Genomic DNA, 17,966 nt, shown 5'->3' with positions numbered 1-17,966 from the left:
CTCTGTTACTCTACTTCATTTTAGTAGGGGTTGAAGGCAAAAGCTTACAACAGTTTGCATAAGCATATTAGTTCTTGTGAGCAACCTTTAATGAGTGTACTGATGGATGCACAACTCATATCTACCAACTTTTCTGAAAACAAATTATTCCAACCCTCACTTTGGTTTTTTAGTCACAATCCATCCCAAAGCTCTTTGCAAACTGTGAACAAGGCAGCTCTTCCGTGGCTACTGAGCAAGGTGGACAGGTAGAGCAGTTAATGGCATTGATGCTCCAGCACAGCAAAGCAACAGCAACATTACCAGAGGGTTTTGCTCCTCCCACATACAAAACAACCCACTCAGATCAGAGACTGTGTCTTTGTGCCTGATCTTTTGCACCTGTGACACAGAGAACATTGTGTCCGCAGGGCAACTGCAGGTATGGGATTCCTAGAAAGGAACAGGGTGCTGAAGCAGAACTCTGGAAGGTGCCAGTGAAAGCAAAAAGCTTCATCTGCAATCAGGAGATAAAGCACAGCACGGACATTCTGAGAAGGACAACAAAAACAGATCCCTAAGACCACTAAGTTATTTAATGTACAACTGGAGGAGATGCATGTGTGGGAACTTCCCCGCTGGCATCTCCCCCACAAATAAACAACATGTGTATGCATATGTGTATGTGTAACACAGAGACAGACTCCCGAATTACCAATACATGTGTGCACACAGGTGTGCAAGTGAGACAGACAGCAACAGTGTGTGTTACCCGTACAAACCAGACGAACATGATTGGGGAAGGGACTGGCATGGCATACTATCAGACGATACAAGCCATAACTGGCAACACCTGCACATTCATTTTACCAGCTCTGAGACACCTGTCCCCCCTTTCCCCGCACCTGACACACATCCCAGTTTCCATTAAATTAAACAAACCAACCCCCCAAAGATATACCCCTTGCCAACCTGGTCGCCTTCTTCGCCTTTTCTTGGAGCCAAAGAGTTTGACCCTGGAAAACACATTCAACTTGTTCTTGTCGCAGCTTCCCTTGCTCTTGCTGGGGCTGTTGACACACTTACAGGCATTGGACTTCTCCCGCTCCCTGGCTTGTCTCTTCTGGCGGATCAGGGAGCTGGCGATGGCTGCAGCCATGGCCGCCACCGCCCCGGCACCACCGGCGGGTCAGGCACGCGGGGTTTGCTGGCTGGCCACGGGTGCCACAGCCAGCATGCTGCTCGGCCCGTCCCCAAGGCTGGGGACGCTGCCGGGCACCTTGGCCAACGCCACCGACCGCCAGTCGGCTTGGGAGCCCAGGAGGTACCGGCGGGATGCTCGCACCAGAGCCCCAGGTCGGGGTGCAACAGTTTAGCTCAAGCGTTTTTGTCCGCTGAGATCTTCCCCTTTTTCTGACTTTCTGATGCTTTTTTATTCCTCCCAACTTCTAGCAGGGGAAAGTTTGCAGGCAGAGGTGAGCGTTTCTATGGAGATCACGCAGATCACTTGTAAGACATCCCTCCGAGCTTCTCCAGACGCACTATTTGCATGCAGACATGGCACATCCACTTGGTGCAAGATCATTGCATCTCTCCTAGCCCCAATTTCTCCAGTTAACTTTTCTCCCCACCCATCCCCTCCCCATTCAAATCCCAGCAAACACCTGTTAGACTCCAGCAGGGGCTGTCCAGTTGCAGGGGGATTTCTGGATCCTTTTTCCTCTTCTCCCTTAAGAAGAGATCCGGAGCAAGTGGTGGTGGAGACACTGGGGTGAGGTGCGGATGCCCGGCCCCTTGGCCGCCGGCTGCTGAACGCCTCGGGAAGCCTCTTCGCCTTTGCTCCTCACAGGTGCCGCCGCCAGCGCAGATTCCCCTCCACGGGCACGTTCGGGTTTCGAATCGCAACACTTCCCACCAGACGGTAAACAGGCAGCGCTCCCCTGACGCCTGGGCGCCGGCAGCCCAGCGCTGGGACTGCAGCAGCAGAACAGCAGCAGGAGCAGCAGCAGCAGAATCCCTCCGGCAGCGATGCGGGCACCGCGCACACCCCACGAACCGTGCGCTGGGTACAGAAATGAGGCGACGCAGCAAGCACCTTATCACCACCCTCCCCTCCTCCTCCTCCTCCTCTCCCTCCTCCTCTCCCAGGCGAGGCAGCGAGCGGGAGCCCTGCCCGGCGGCGCTGCGTGCGGAGCTGCGGAGGGGCCGGGGAGGAGGGGGCTCGGGGCGGGCAGCAGGGGCGCCCCGGCCGCCCCCCGGCCGGACCCGCGGGCCGTGGGTACCTGCTTTGGACGGAACCGCCTCCTGGGGAGGCGCAGACACCCAAACAGACGTGACTGCGATGAGCAAATAGGTGGCTCCTGGGCTTCGAAAGAGGAGGGAGGATACCTGGCTCGCAGCAGGACGGGGTTCGGGGGGACCAGGCAGGTGGCCTCCATCCACAGCTTTCCCCTGCCTTTGCCTTATCCTTACAGGATGGACCTTCTGATCCACTGATTTATTGGAGGCTTTTTGCCTCTCTTGCCAGTCCTTTCCCTCACCTGCTCTCAGCTCCAGTTTTGTAGCAGACTAGAAAATCTTCAGAGAGAGCAATTTCCTTGTCATTGCCACATTCTCCTTCTTCCCTTTGTCCCCCACGGTGCCTCTGTGTCCCCCGAGGCCAGGCTCTCATGTCAGATGGTTTTATTCACCTCTAGATAAGTGTAAGCCAGATATGATGGTACCAGGGCAGGGAAAAGCAGCAGTGCCAAGATGCCTGGTCAGAGCCTGGCACTGCACTGTGGTTAATGCTCTGCACAGTGCACACTGAACCCTGCACACATCCATGCCCCAGGACAGAGGAATCAGAGGTCCTGGAGGTCCCTTTGCAACCCATTCCCTGCTCTTCAGCATGCTTTCAACAGCTGGAGCTAAATCAAAGCCAATTCAGGCTGGAAACAAAACAGAAATCTGCAGCCCTGAAGGCAAACAACTACTGAAAGAATTTATCCCGAGGCTGAGGGGGTTTGCAGCCACTTACAGGCACTGAGACAGGATGGTATGTCCCTGTGGACTGGTTCCTTGCAGGAGCTGAGCTCAGTGGGGACTGCAGTGGCAACAGGCTTTGGTTATCCAAGCCTGGGACCTGCATCCTGTTTGCCCTGGGCCAGCTCTCCTGGGGCTACCGAGACAGCATCAATGCAGGTTGGTGTGACAGCACCAGGTTCCTGATGTGCTTTCAAACTCAGCCAGGCTTCTTAGGATACCTGCCCCTTCTTCCTCCTACATGTGCCCTTGGCAAAGGCAGGTCCTCTCTTCCCTCTCTGGGGTCACACACTCTGATCCCAGGCAAGCGTAGCAGAAACCATGCTGCCCAACATCTTCACTTCAGAGAGGTCGGTTCAAAAGAAGTACCTCTTGCTGTACCTCTGCAAACATTACAGTCCTTCTTTCCACTAGAAACAGCTCACAACAGGTCCAAATCTCTCTCCTCCAACTGGGAATTCCTGCCCCAATAAAATACGTTGTATGTCCTGGCCTTAATAACAGAAATGCCCACACTGTACAAGTTTTAAAACAATGTCTAACTGTAAGTACAATGTTTGCCATCACAGCCTGAGACCTCGACAGCTGACATGGTGTATTGAATTGGGCAGCCTATACACCCATCCACAACACCTCTTTCCTGCAGGAAGTGTGTGTGAGTACACGTACACCAACATGTTCATGTATATATACACACCTTTGTTTATGAGGCAGTTCATGGCATGCACATATACATACTAAATAAATACTCCTAATTTCTTACTTGAGTTTAACAGTAGGGTAAAAATAGCTGTAATTCACAAGTTCCACCACTATCCTCATCTGCCAGTCCACATAAGACATGTGAAATCCAATTCAGGAGACAGCCAGTTGGATATTATTAGCAATAACTCATCCTACTCAATTCACCGGTAACGTACTATGAATTTTGCCATCTTTCCACTTCCAATACAGTCATGAGTGAGACTTGTTTTTCCTGAGACTCACCAATTACTTCATAAATATTCCCAGTTTGGAAAGCAGCGTTTGATCTTCAGATCAAAGTGAAGCTGCCTTATTGTGATCTGTCCTATAGGTCACATTTCATTTTCACAATGACTAACCAGAACTCAGAATTAGGCTAACCTTGAAAGTCCTGGGGAAAAGCAGTATATAAAAGCACTATTTAGGATATCTTTCTGCCAGCATTCCAGCCTGTATGCTTAACATCCATAATGAAAATTCATTTGCACAAATGTTCCTTGACAGATAACTAAAGAGAGGAATAAAAATAGCATATATGCATAATCAGATTTAAGTTTCAAAAAACAGTCCTCCAGTTTTTTTGCATGATCAACCTCTCCAACTATCGGTACTCCTACAAACATGTCTTCATTTACTATAAATGGCACATGAAAATGAAGATCTTGTTGGGAAAATGTTTTTGGTACAGGACAAGTCTTTGGACTACTTCAGTGTTCCAGACATAAAGATCTCAAGGAACAGCTTTATTTTCTTTGAAAAGCAAGAGCTGTTCACTCCCCACCGTGCTAAAAAGGTAAAATAAAATAACATTCCAAGTGACTTTTTGAACATAGAAGACAACCCTACTCCTTGAACATACATTCTCTTCCTTTCTCTATAACAATTGTAATGGGGCACATTTAAAGCTAAAGGATAAATTGCCAGTCCCATTTCAATCAAAAATTAAACACCTCTTAAGAAATCAGTACAGGGTAGACTTGTACAGTTACTGTCAGAGACAGTGCTGTGATCTCCCTGGAGCTGGGATCTGACCCAGAAGCAATTCCACTGTTTTGAAGTAGACCAAGATCTCATCCACTTTTGATTTACAGTTTTTCCTCCCAGATATCTGTTGTCTTTGCTTATAATTATTTCCATGATTCTGATCATTAAAACATACTTGAACCTTTAGGAGTTGCCTGGATTGGGCAAAAGTAAAGCCTGCAATTTGGTACCCAAACCAGGACTGGCCCTTTGACTAATACATGGTTTTCAACCAAGACAAAGTGTGCTGCCCTTGCTTCCCAACTCCCGCATAGAAAGGCATCAAACCCCTGCCACGGGCCCAAACTGCAAGCAGTGGTGGCTCTTTCACCAAATTAGAGGAAAGTCCAAACATTGTGGGCTTTGCTCCATCCTCCTTGAACCATTTTGTGCTGTGGCAGCAGACCACTGCTGTTTGCCATGAGTTTGAATCTATCCTGAGTGCAAAATATTTATGTCAGGTCTTATCCACACAGCTGAACAAAACGAACGCTGCACAAAAATCGAGACCAGATGAAAAATCCCAAGCCAGCTCCAGAGCTCACTGTCGTGAAACAAGCTGCAAGTATTGACAAACCCCAGAGGCTGTGCAGCATGTCCATAGCCCACTGCAGCCTGCGAGCAGAGAGACTATTTTCCCCCACTGGTGATGCTATTTCAGCACATGAATGTCAGCAGATGTGATCAGGCTGGAGAAGGGAACGGGTGGAGGAGAGACAGCACTTGCCATCTGCCTGTTCAAGTGCACTGGTGATGGGCATGAGCCCAACATGTGACTCACTGAGGGACCCAAGCTCCTCTGTGCCCTGTTAGAAGCATTAATGATTCTCAGGACATGTTGCCATAAAGTAGGGACTTACTTCCAGCACCTTGGGTCAAAATATCCTATCCTCAGACTGAACAGCATGTTCAATTATTTCCTCTTCCCCTATAAACAAGTAGGAGAAGATTTATAGTAGGTCCTATTTAAACACACAGTTGCTGGGCAAAACAATTGCTGTATGAAAATCAAGGCCAGAAGAAAAAAATCACAAGCAAGCTCTAAACCTCACTCAGTCCAGCATAAGCTTCAAACCACTCCTCTACAGTTACAAATTTGAAGCTGCTTTGGTGTGACAAAATAAATTCAGCCTGGCATGGGGTGTCAGGAATACCTCCCAAGGCTCCTTTGTTCTTGCTGGGGTAGCACACTGCTGCTGTTTCAGAACAAGCAGAAAAAAAATGCATCCTAAGGACTCAAACCTATGGACTATTTTCACTGCCTACACTCTCCAAAAGTAGAGAATTATTTTCTAAAAAGCGCCACCAGAACCTCTTCTCTCTCTTTTCAGGATGAGATAAACAAGACTTCCTCCAGTCAGGGATGACACAGCAGCACTGAGGCCCCCAGTGATTTTTTGCTCTTCTAAGTAAACAAAATTACTATTCACCAGGAAGCAGAGCTGTTCAGACCCAAGTCCCGCATCACTTAACTCCTCCGTGAAATATCCCATGGAAATGACTCAGCCTTTCCTCTGCAGCCAGCTCCAGGCTGGACACACGCGCTGCAGAACACTGAGTGCCTGGGTGCTCTTTGCCTGAGGGATGAGCATGGGCTGCTGGCCAGTTCACTACCCCTGAGAGCCCAGTTTTCCCCTAGATGTGGGTCAAATAAGAGTCAGCTAGAGGTTTATTTCTGAGTGTGAGGTGGAAAAAGGTATTAGTGGAAGAGCTGAGCCTTCAAGCAGCTCCAGACCAAGAGCTCAAATTTGAGGATATTTTAGTAACAGACCAACTGGCCTACCTTAAAATTAACCTTAATAGTAAAGAATGGCTACAATGACCAGCTGCAAAGTGAAGTATTTTTATGTTGAGAGCATAAGGGTACTTGTAAATAGCAACATGGATGTTCCTATGTGTGTCTGTGCCATGGTACTTTGCATAAATGCACTGAACAGCCCTGCTCAGAAACATGAAAAAAAATCAAAATAAATTGCTGTGACACCAGTGTAGACATGCCACCTGGACTCATTTTGTTTAAAAGCTCACTTCTTCTTCAAGGGATTAACTGGCTGATTGATTTCTGCCTTTTCAGGATACAGAATCATGAATCCCAACACCAGAAGAGACACCAGTACAACTTCTGCACAGGACTGGATGTGCCAAAACTGGTCCCCATCCAGCAAAGCAGAGAAACACATCCCTGACTTCAACATGAGTCATCTCACTAGGACTACTAAGATATTTAAAAAATAATTATGCAGCTGATGCATTACAAAAGGTTCTCACATTCTAATCCCATTCTCTTATCTAGACAAGTTTGCTAGGACAAGGTCCTCTGACTCTGACAAGAATTTGGGTCTTTTCCTCATGACTTACATGACCTGCTAAATGCTCAGGATGGCCATGACACCACATATCAAGAACACCAGTTTCCTCTCAGATTCTCAGAGAAAACACTAATAGAAAAATCCTGTTTCTTCCCCTTTCTGCCTGTGAATTCCAATTCCTTTACAGCACTGTCTCAGTCAAAACTTGATTTGATCTGACCTGGTAGTGCAGCCATTTTTGGAAAAGGAGGGCATTGTTTGAAGGTAGAAAAATGGAAATATTTTTGCCTAGGTTAATCCATATTCAGCCATCCCAAAATGTCAACCACAAAAGATCGTCTATCTGGTGCATAAAAGATCAGTGCCAATCAGCTGGGAAAGGTCACAGAACAAACAGAAGAGATCAGGTCCCACAGCTCTATGGGCTCCCAAATTGGGAACACGTTATTCTGGTGTCTTGGGGGGCCCAGTCTGAGGCAGGGACTTGCAGCAGTGACCAACAGACTTCTCTGCCCACCACAAAGCAGTAGCAAACTATACTCCCACATCAGTATGCACAGAAGTATCTGTTCATTCACCTCTCAGCATGATGACTCTTGGAAACATCAATGTAAATGACAGCTTATCATCCCTGAAATATTTACATCTCAGCATGGGACACACAAGAAGTGTGGGCTATATGCCACTGTCAAACTTAACATAAGGCCACTTTACACATGACAAAACACTGTAAATAGCCTTTCACAGAGCCAAGGCAAGTTGCCTAGAAATTGCCACATTACTCAAATAAGATCTTTTCCCACCTTTTTATGGATCTGATGGTTCAACCTTTGTCAACAGTTTGATGAAAACAGACTCACTGGGTCTCCAGTGAGTTGGAGCCTCTGAGAGTTCTCTCTCCCTCCCACTGCATCCAAGCATTTTGACCAGCTTCTCACAGTCACGGTCCCTGCTTTGCTCAGAAGCCAACTTCTGTCCCACTGCTTGACTTGAAATAACTACAGAGCCCATCCCCTTGTGATCATGTGAGGGATGCCAAGCTTGCTGTTTTCTGTTGCTGTGTTAATGATGTAAGACTCATCTGTTCTCTAATAATGAGACCAAATTACCTGGGCTGGGGTCAGAAGAGCCTGGCAATGGTTTTCTGTTACTTTTACCTGACTGCCAAGATCATGACACCACATTTACACAGACAAATGAGAATGGGAGCAGAGTTGGTCACAAATGAAAGGGACTTTGAGGAAAAAGTGCCACGTTCTGGATGGAAGCAGAGCTCTGTAGGAACTGGAGTTAGACCCTGCACTGAGTCACTGATGCTTCTGTAAATGTGGAAGTGGAGCCTTGCTCACTCGCTGTCATGGAACTGGTACCAGTTTAATGGAACAAAATGCTGGTCTCAGTTTCTGTAACCAGAAGGAAGGAATAGCCTCGAGGATTAGGAAAAGAGTCATGAGCCTGAACTTCCATTCTGTCTCAGTTCACCAAGTAATGCACATGGTATGAATGTATACATGACAAGACCTAAGATCAGTGATGCAAAAATTAGGTTTATCTAAGTTCATCTGACCAAATATATCTGGACTGTACAACAAAGAAAGAGCAGAGAAAGGCACCTCCTGGTGGCAACTCATTCCCATACAAAAACCCCACCACTATTTTCACAGCTACAAGTAGGAAAACACTACCTCTGCTTTACTGAACTACTGTTGAAGGGTGATTCAGACTGTAATCTACGTGATGAATTTTTATGACACATAACATTTACCACCATCAAAACTAAATAATCACTTAATAAAGGTCCATGTAGCTCAGTGTATTGCTTCTGGCAGTGCTCAGTAATACATGTGAACATAAAACCAGCCCGAGTAATCGCACAGTTGCACTTCCCACACACACACCCCCCCCCCTTCCAGCAACTGGCCTCATGACAACTCCAGGCCTAGCAGGAGCTGCTGCTGGCAAGAGCAGAGTAAAGGTGATGCCTAGAAATCACAAGGGGATTTAGAGATGAAAAATACAATGTATCATAAACAAACTGAAGGGAATTCATTACCATAGGTTAGATGCACTGTTTTTGCAAGCAACAGCAAAAAAAAAAAATATTGGCTAGCAAACAGGAACGAGAACCACAAGCCAGCATTTGCTGTATGTGATTTAAATAGGTCTGAAGACTAGAAAAAAATGTGTATGCAAATTCCACACAAGCAAATTAGAAGAAATTCAGAGAACTCAATTCAGAGAAGGAAGCTAATAGCAGAACATCTGCTGCCGCTCCCAATATTCGCATTAGATGGCTGGGTACATTTCTGGGAACTCAGACCTCAACAGAAAGCACAGAAAAGTTCTGTTGCTATGCAGAAAAATATTGCTTAGAAATTAGAGAAATAGATATGAAGCTGCCCAAGTTCAGCACTGCTATTCCTCACTTAAGTCCAGCTGAACTGTGATAGGGACACATTTGCTCATACAGAGACTCTGTAACTGTCCACCTTGTAGCTACATTTCTTCCTAAAACCACCACAAAATGAGTACATTAAGCTGCACAAGTATATACAAAAATAATACTGTGATTTTAATTAAATTACCAGTCCATATGTATGGCCTTTGCAACTCCTCAGTCATACAGCTAAATCATGCTGAGCTAAATTCACAGGAGACAGACACCCTATTAAGCAGATGATGATATATCATAAGGATATCTGTTCTCTCCCTTCAACCCTCATCCCCTGTTTATCATTCTAATTTTCCACCTCTTCCTCCCAAGATCTTCTTTCCTTATTTCATTAAAAATTACAACATGCTTCTAATGAGCAGTAGCCACAAAACCCATCAGTATCTCGATGTCCTTATCCTTCAGCTGAGGTCAACTTTATCTTGTTTACAAACAAATAAAGCTAGTTTAGCTTTATCTACAACACAACATGTCAAGGCTTAGGAACTTTTGCTGGGAAAGAAAGAACAAGGAGCAGAATTAGATTCTAAGGCACAGAAATAAGCCTGCTGAATTGTAAGAATTTATCCGGGCTGATCTTTCAATGTTATCATTTGAGCCATTCTACTCAGCCCATTCCATGTAAACATAATGAAGGAAGACCTCCCTGCATTTTCTGCTTCCTATATGGGGCAGTTATGAGAGAATAAAGTGTCTTAATTGTAAAAGGGGCACCTGTGTATACAGCTGCTGAGGTGATGTAGCCATATGGAATTAATTAAATTCCACAGCACTCTGCAAGGCCTGCAGGGATGCCCAGGCAGTTCCCCTCATATGATGGGAGCAAGATATGGCTCCCAGAAGTTGCTGGCATCTGTATTTCCTCTGGACTGGAACTGGACATCTCAAACCTCTGCAAATATGGGTTCTACATTCATACAGGCACAAATACAGACCTTTTTTTTCTGCCTTTCTTCTTCCTGACTCACAAATATGAGCAAATCCAGAATGTTTCAACAGTGGACAAAAAACAGGGAATCAGAGTAGAACTGTTAATCCTGGAAGAAACTTTCACCTCCCATCGTACTTTCTTTTTTTCCCAGTTCTGTAATATATGAAACATCTTACTCAGTAACTATATTTTTAAACCATTATTGCCACAAATTTTAGCCTACTTAAAAAGTTCTGATAGAAAGTCTTTTCAGGAAGCTTTCAGCAAAATATAGAATTTCCTCTACAGGAAGCATGCAGTAAAACATGAATTTGTAAACAGTTACAAACCGAACAAATGGGACAGATTTCCAGTACTGAAAGTACTGGAAGCGAATAAAACTACTAAAACCAGAAGCAAGAGGGACACCTACAGTTAGTCTGGGTAACTGCCCCAGCACGGTCGTCCACTTTGCAGTTCTGTTTCGGTCAGCGCTGATATTTAATCACAACAAACGTCCGCGGTGCCTCTGGCTGTCATTAACAACAGGCTTGAAAGGGCAGGGTTGAGGGGACCAAGGAAAGCCGCTGGGATCTTGCACTGAACGCGTTCGTATTTACTCGGCACTCGGCGCCGTCCCCATCGCTCCCGGCCGCGCCCGCCGCGGGTGAGCGGCCCTGGGAGTCGGCTCCGGGAACCACGGAATGGGACAGGTTGGAAGGGAACACAGTGGATCCAACCTGGTCCAACCTCCCTGCTCAAGCAGGGTCATCCTAAGGCACGTTGTACAGGATCAAGACCCCGGACGGGTCTTGATAGCGCCGGTGGAGAGAACCCGCCGCTGTCCGCGGTGCTGAACCGCGCCGGGGCCGCTCCTCCTCGCCCAGCCCGGCTCCACCGCCCCGCACACCTTCCAGCTCCGCGGCTCTTTACAGCAAGGTTACAATCAAACATCAAGGTTCGTAATCAACCGTACATTGTGGCTATGTAACATACTCCCCAAAATCTAAACTACAGCAAACTCTTTTGCCTGTTTCAGACTCATCTTTACCGCCATCATGCTACAAAACTTCGCGCTTTTGCAGAAGAGAAATGAAGATCTGCATCATATATGAAGTGATTATATTCTGTAAATGCCTAAAACATTGCAGGCTGCTTAATTCACATTGTACACTTTACTATATTTAGAGTTACTATATTAATTTAGAAGAGAAAAAGAAACATGGATGCCGCGTGCATTGTCCTAGAAGTTGATTATTAATGTTGTTATTTCTAATACAGAATGATATATGGCCCAGACAGTTATTATCAAACTCTCACAGTTAATATCTAATGCTCTGTACACGCTGCCTATCAGATTATTTTTTGATATTGGGTTATTTTCCAAGAGTCCCTGGATTTGCTTTTCTCTTCTAGCCGTAGGGCGTTGGTTCTTACAGTAATCTGATCATTTCACGTACCACATGCAGAGAACACATTTTTTCATTATTAAAGAAAACTAAATTACACCATCATAAGCCTTTAGCTAAAATATTTGCAAAAGAATAGAGAAATTAAGATGGTTTTGTATTAAAAATGTTTTCACGTTATTAACACCATAACAAGATTGCCTTCAGTTAAGGTTAGGCACAGTACACTGACGAAAGGCAATTAGGAAAGAACTGGAATTAGTAGGTGTTTTCTCTAAAGCAAGGCTTATACCTGACAAAAAGCTTGTGTACAAAATTAACTAAATATGTGGCACAGATACTTAAAAGGCCATAAAATCAACCTGTTTGACATTTGAAATACATATTCAATCAGGACAAATTTGCCAGTTCAGCAGCATATTCAGTATATTTACAGTCCTAATCAGTAGGAATTAACAGTAACACCTGCCTTATCCTTCTTAAATAACATTTTTTTAGCGTTACCAGAGAAATTCCATGAAGAACAACCACATTCTTAATATTAAGAAATATTAAACTCTAATTTCTTTATACAGTTTATAATCTCTACAGAGGATTAGTTACCAGGAAATACCTTCTAATTTTTTCCTGTAAAAAAATATTGCCTAAATACATCTTACCTGAATAAGACTTTCTTATTCCCAAAGCCATGCTGCCTTACAAGCTGCTCCTACCCAGGCAATTGCAGTCTACATTTGAAGCAGACACACAGGGAGTAGATCAGAGAAAGTTTAGGGCATATTTAAAGTATTCTCTAAGGTACTGGCCAGAAACATCAAACCCATACTCGCGGTATAGAGAGATCATTAATGGGCATTAGTGACAGACCATTATGACTTTCAGAGATCATTAAAGATTCATAATGTAGCTGCATTGTTCTGGCAACATCTAACCATTTCTTGGACATAAATGTACATTTCTCCTACATGATTTACTTAAACTTATTATTTTTGAGTGTCAAATTTTGTTTTCTGCCTCCTAGAATTACAAAGAATGGCTGTAACAGGATCCTGTAGTGCATTACACCAGCCATAGGAGCCTGGTGCTTGGTTTATTTGATGCCCTTTATTGTAAGGCATTTTGCAATAGAACAGATCAACAACATCACAAGGTAGAATATGTATTATACTTTCTTTCTACTTTAAATAAGCTACATTATTGATGTATCACAAATGTTGCAAGTACAAAAAAGCACTTAAAAGAATTAAATCTGCTAACAATTCTGAAGTAATTACATTTTGAAATTGTTAAGCTTTACCTCTGCCTTTCAGAGAAGTTCATAATTTGATATTTGGATATAGTGAAAAATATTGCAGATATTCTAGTTTTGGTCAACCAAGTCAGCTACTCCTAATGCAGTTTTGACAAGCAAAGAAAACTCTGAGATTTGGTTTTAAAGATGTACAGTACTACAAACACTGTGGTCCAAAACGTGACCAGAGTTATACTTCAATTGTGTTAATCAAGGGCTGGATTCAAATTTTCTCTTGCTGAACCTGACTGAGACCTTATTTAACTTATCTTTCCTCAGCAAAGCAAGTTAAGGCTGCGCTCACATATTACGTAAGTAATGCAATTGAGGCACTTTAGAAGCAGAGTCAGATTTCAAAGTCAAATACTGTCTTAGGTGTGATTTGCTCATTGTGGAATCATATAATTACAAGTAGTAAAGAAGAGCTATTTAAAAAAAGCTCTGACTCTTCACCAGGGGTTACCACTCCCTCCCAGACATGTTTACAAGTCACATGTGCAGGAGCTTGGTTTATTTTGTGGTGGAATTTGCTCATCCACAATGAGCAAATGCCAGTTTGTCTATTGGGAGGAAAATCACCAAACTCTAGCTCAGGAGCAGTACCTTCTCAATTCCTCTAACTCAATCACTTGCAAATCCATGAGATTTGCTAAGGATCAGACCCTTAAAGTCACAGACAAGCAAACACCTTCCAGATGCTGGGCTTTAGCTATTAAAATGAGGTTTGGCAACTGAAGTCTCCAAAGCATTTTAACATATCTTAGCATTTATGTTGTGCTGAATCTAGACCTGAAAGGTAAAGCTCACCAATTTACTACTAATAAACAATTTTCCAAAAATAATAGTTCAGTGCCTATTAATACACATTACTGCTTATGTATTTGGAATTCACAACAACAACTATGCAGAAACATATCACGCCCTGAATTTCACAATTTTTGAGTAGTCACTGTTTGTTATGCAATGATTGCTTATAATCAAGCTATGAATATTGGTTATATCCAAATATACTGTACAATTAAAAACAGTCTTAATTATTGTTGCCAGAAATGAATGGTACCACACCAGGAAAACTGCAATGGGCCAAAAAAATGAAGTTGATTCTTAGATCTCTCCACTGGGAAATGGCACCATTTTCAGGAAGAGAAGTCAAAAAGCCATGTGGAAGAACGTCCACAAGCCCACTTCTAATTGCCTGCTGAGTTCTATTGATTTCAGACAACTGACCTTGAGATGATAGGTTTTATGTCACCCATGTCAATTATTGACAGGCAGTGAAAAGCCCAAAGTGGCTTCTGCCTTGCAATATAAACAAGGTTAATCTGCTTGTAAATGTAGTTCTTTTCTCACAAGCAACAGTGGATTCCCAAAGCCTACATCAATTTGTAAAAAAAAAAAAAACTTCCTAAAGTTTACATATTGTAATGTCATTATTCTGTACTCTTCAGCTACCTCAAGAATGGTTTAAGTAGTTCAGAATCATTCTTAAGGTTTTACTATAAAATTGGAGTAGTATATTGATAAAATCAACCTTGTTCAGCTAACCTTTATCACCATCTAGTTATTCATTGCATATTAGCTCAGTTTGTTGTTTTTAGTAAGAAATGGAAAATACAGCTCATGTCTAATCTCCACTTGGCTCTGATCCCTTTATGCCTATTATGTGCCCTCAACACATGGCTGGAACCACCTGGTACAAAGGAACACGGCTTCTCTGAGATCCCTACATTTAGATCAGCTAAGACCTTACCTCTGCTAGGGTATCAGTTACCTCTGTGGGGTGTCTGTTTAAAAAACAACTTTATAGTGCAGCAAAAGGACTACAAGTAGAGTCTGCAATAAACCAGCCATTTTTTATTCTTCCCCTTATGTATCAATACAAATCAAGCTGCTGTTTGCCACTGGACTCACTGGAGAACTGGAGGTTGCCACATTATAAAAACTGCAGATGACTGATGTGTTGTGTTGGTTTTGGCTGGGTTAATTTTCTTCATGGTAGCTGGTATGGGGTTGTGTTTTGGATTTGTGCTGGAAATGGTGTGGATAACACAGAGATGTTTTTGTTATCACTGAGCAGAGCTTACACAGAGTTAAGGCCTTTTCTGCTTCCTCACCCCACCCCACCAGTGAGTGGGCTGGGGGTGCAGAACTGGGAGGGGACATAGCCAGGACAGCTGACCTAAACCAATCCAATGGATATTCCAGACCATATGGCTCAGCATATAAAGCTGGGAGGAAGAAGAAGGAAGGGGTAGAAGAAGGAAGGGGTGGACATTTGAAGTGATGGCATTTGTCTTCCCAAATAATCACTACATGTGATGGAGTCCCAGCCAAAACCAGCACAAGCAGACAACTAGGAAGAAGGGAAAAAAAAAAAACCAGTTTGGAAAGGGCATTTACATTTCTAATCATCTAAAGAAAAAAGCTCAAATTAGCCATCAAAAAAGAGTTCCTTTAAGGCACAATTTGATCAGTTTATCCACCGTATTATGTACTACACCTATTCTCTTTACAAGTGACCAGAACAGACAATTTGGCAGGTTCCAGTAGGATTTGTGGCCTCATGTTACCTTGCTGGCTGGTCTGGGAATAGTGCAGCAAGGACAGTATCAAGAACTCTCCTCCCAGAAAACAAAGCCACACCAGCACAGTGCTTTACCTTCTGTGCATGTTCTCCACAACAAACTTTCTCTCTTTTGCATCTAAGCAATGATGCAGGCTGAAGTAAGGACTCAAGCACTGCCAAAGAAGCTAGCATAGGCATTCCTATTTCATAGAACCTTACTTGCAGTTTTGAACTTATCTTGTCCAGAAAAAAACCCAACAATCAGGCTTGACCTTATTCCCTGGAATCTGGCAAACAAAATCCCCATCTAGCTTGTCTGGCAGGATGAGGCCAATCACTCAGGCTCCACTTCTGCTGCTGCTGTTATGACCAAAGAATCTCAAATGCAAAATATGGCTGAGTAAGCACAGCACTGCTGTCTCAGCAGTTCTGGAGCAACATCATGCAACATTGAACAGCAGCTACAACAGAAACTTGCCAGGGAAATACAGATGATGACTATAAGAAGGCTCCTGCCTCCTTGTAGACGGGGGTGATAAGGAGAAGAGAGTACTCTGAACTGCTGCCCAGCCAGAACAATACCCATTTGGGGTTCTTGAGGCTGTTGCTCTGCACAGACTACTGTCTTATTAGTGATCATTATATTTTCAGAGTTCCATTCAGCTGTATATATTTTACCTCCAAAGCAAAGTGACTCAATTAATCTAATTTTATAATTTTACATGTGTTTCGGATTAGTAAAAATATCATATATTTGTATGGGAATTCTTTTTTACCTCTCTTTTTGACCTGACTGCACTACCCTGTCATGCAATTCAAACTAAGGAAGAAACCCGTTAAATAGTGAAACTTTAATATTTTGATTCAGGGAATGTTTCAGTTTCTACTTACCAACGGGAAGCTGTGCAAATTCAGCACAGCAGTTTCGTTCCTTGGCTTCATCTGCCACCTGGTGGTACAATCCCAGGGAGCAGAAAGCAGCATTTTTATCGAAGGACCCAGCATGTTCCAACATGCACTTGGAGTTAAGTGCTGATTGTAATCGTGCAAGAAACAATGAGCAGACCTGCAGTTGAAAACATCTGTGCAGTTCAAGTCTACACACAAAGTATCATGTTTTAAAAGTGTCCTGCAACTAAACCGATGTTTTAACAGAAAGGGCAAGCTTTAAATTCAGATTTTTCAGCTTATGAAACTAAGCAGCTGCAAACTCGCAAGTGTCAGAAATTGTCCCAACAATTTATAACATTTCTGACAAGTTCTTGAGCCCAACAGAAGCTCAGATTCAAAATTGGGACTCACAGTCAGAGACAGGATTGAAAACAGAAGAGTGTCAGAGATGCTTTGATACCTGCCTGCAAATAGCTGGAAATGTCCTACTGTTATGCCATAAGAATAAAGCAGGAAAGACAGAATCAGAACAAGCTTAAACTTCTGAAACTATTGTACTCTTTGGAATATGATGTTTATTTTATATTCTATTCAGAACATTTTAGCAAAGTTGCAAAACAAAGTATGCTAAAAGTAACTTCTATTTTCTCATTCTGAAGTCAGCAGCCCTTGTTTGTGCTGTCCCACAGGACAGGATGACACCGAAGCTGCCCTGCCAGGGCGACCTTTTATCTGTGTTGTGTCACTTTGCAGCTGTGAGTGGGAAAGTTAATATTTATTAGCAGGAACTGGCTCTTTGGTGGAAACCTAAAGGGCAAGTCTACTTGTCTGTGCAGGGATACTCAGCCTACCTTGGGTCTAGCAGCATTACTCCTATCAGCAGACAGAATGCTTTGTCAAGCATTCCCAAGACACCCAAGAAAGCACTGAAACACTCGAGGACAGGCATCTTGAATAATTTCCACCTCTGATATACGGGGGAAATGAGGCAGATCTACACTGGGCTACTGGCCCACGCCACCCTACAGCTGTGCCACAGCCATGTACCAGGGAGGCAGTGGAAGACCAATATTTGCAGAGGTTTTGGCAGGATGACTGTGTAGCAGCTCAGATTAAAGTCCCTGCTCCTTGCTTGGCTCTTACCACACCCTCAAGGAAAAACACAGAGCAAATACTGAAAAAAAAACAACAAACCAAACCTACAAATATTCTTATATTCACCTGTGCATTTCCAGGAGCCCTGTGGAATGACATTCTTATGATACCTGGAAAGCACTCCAGGTGCCAGATCAATTCTTAAAGCTAAAAGGACTGTTTTCCCTATTTTCCATTACAGACTAAATCTAAGACCATATCCTTCACTAGTTT

At 43.6% G+C, this 17,966-nt stretch overlaps 1 protein-coding gene across 10 annotated transcripts in view; it reads right to left on the bottom strand.

The window, feature by feature from the left end:
- Positions 1–17,966, bottom strand: part of FGF13 (fibroblast growth factor 13) — a 314,484-nt gene that overhangs the window by 60,331 nt on the left and 236,187 nt on the right. Inside the window, exon 1 of one of the 10 annotated variants that reach the window (XM_027645500.1) lies at positions 952–1,622. The exons of the other annotated variants lie outside the window; for them this stretch is intronic. Within the exon in view, the coding sequence (XP_027501301.1) occupies positions 952–1,138 (187 nt within the window). The 5' untranslated portion in view covers positions 1,139–1,622. Of the gene's footprint in view, positions 1–951; positions 1,623–17,966 lie in introns of those variants that run through there. 10 annotated transcript variants of the gene reach the window in all.

Source organism: Corapipo altera, unplaced genomic scaffold (genome assembly GCF_003945725.1).
Source record: "Corapipo altera isolate COAL_440 unplaced genomic scaffold, ASM394572v1 65, whole genome shotgun sequence".
Classification (NCBI taxonomy): Eukaryota; Metazoa; Chordata; class Aves; order Passeriformes; family Pipridae; genus Corapipo; species Corapipo altera.
Note: the sequence above shows the minus strand (reverse complement) of the source record. Positions and strands in the feature narration are given on the sequence as shown.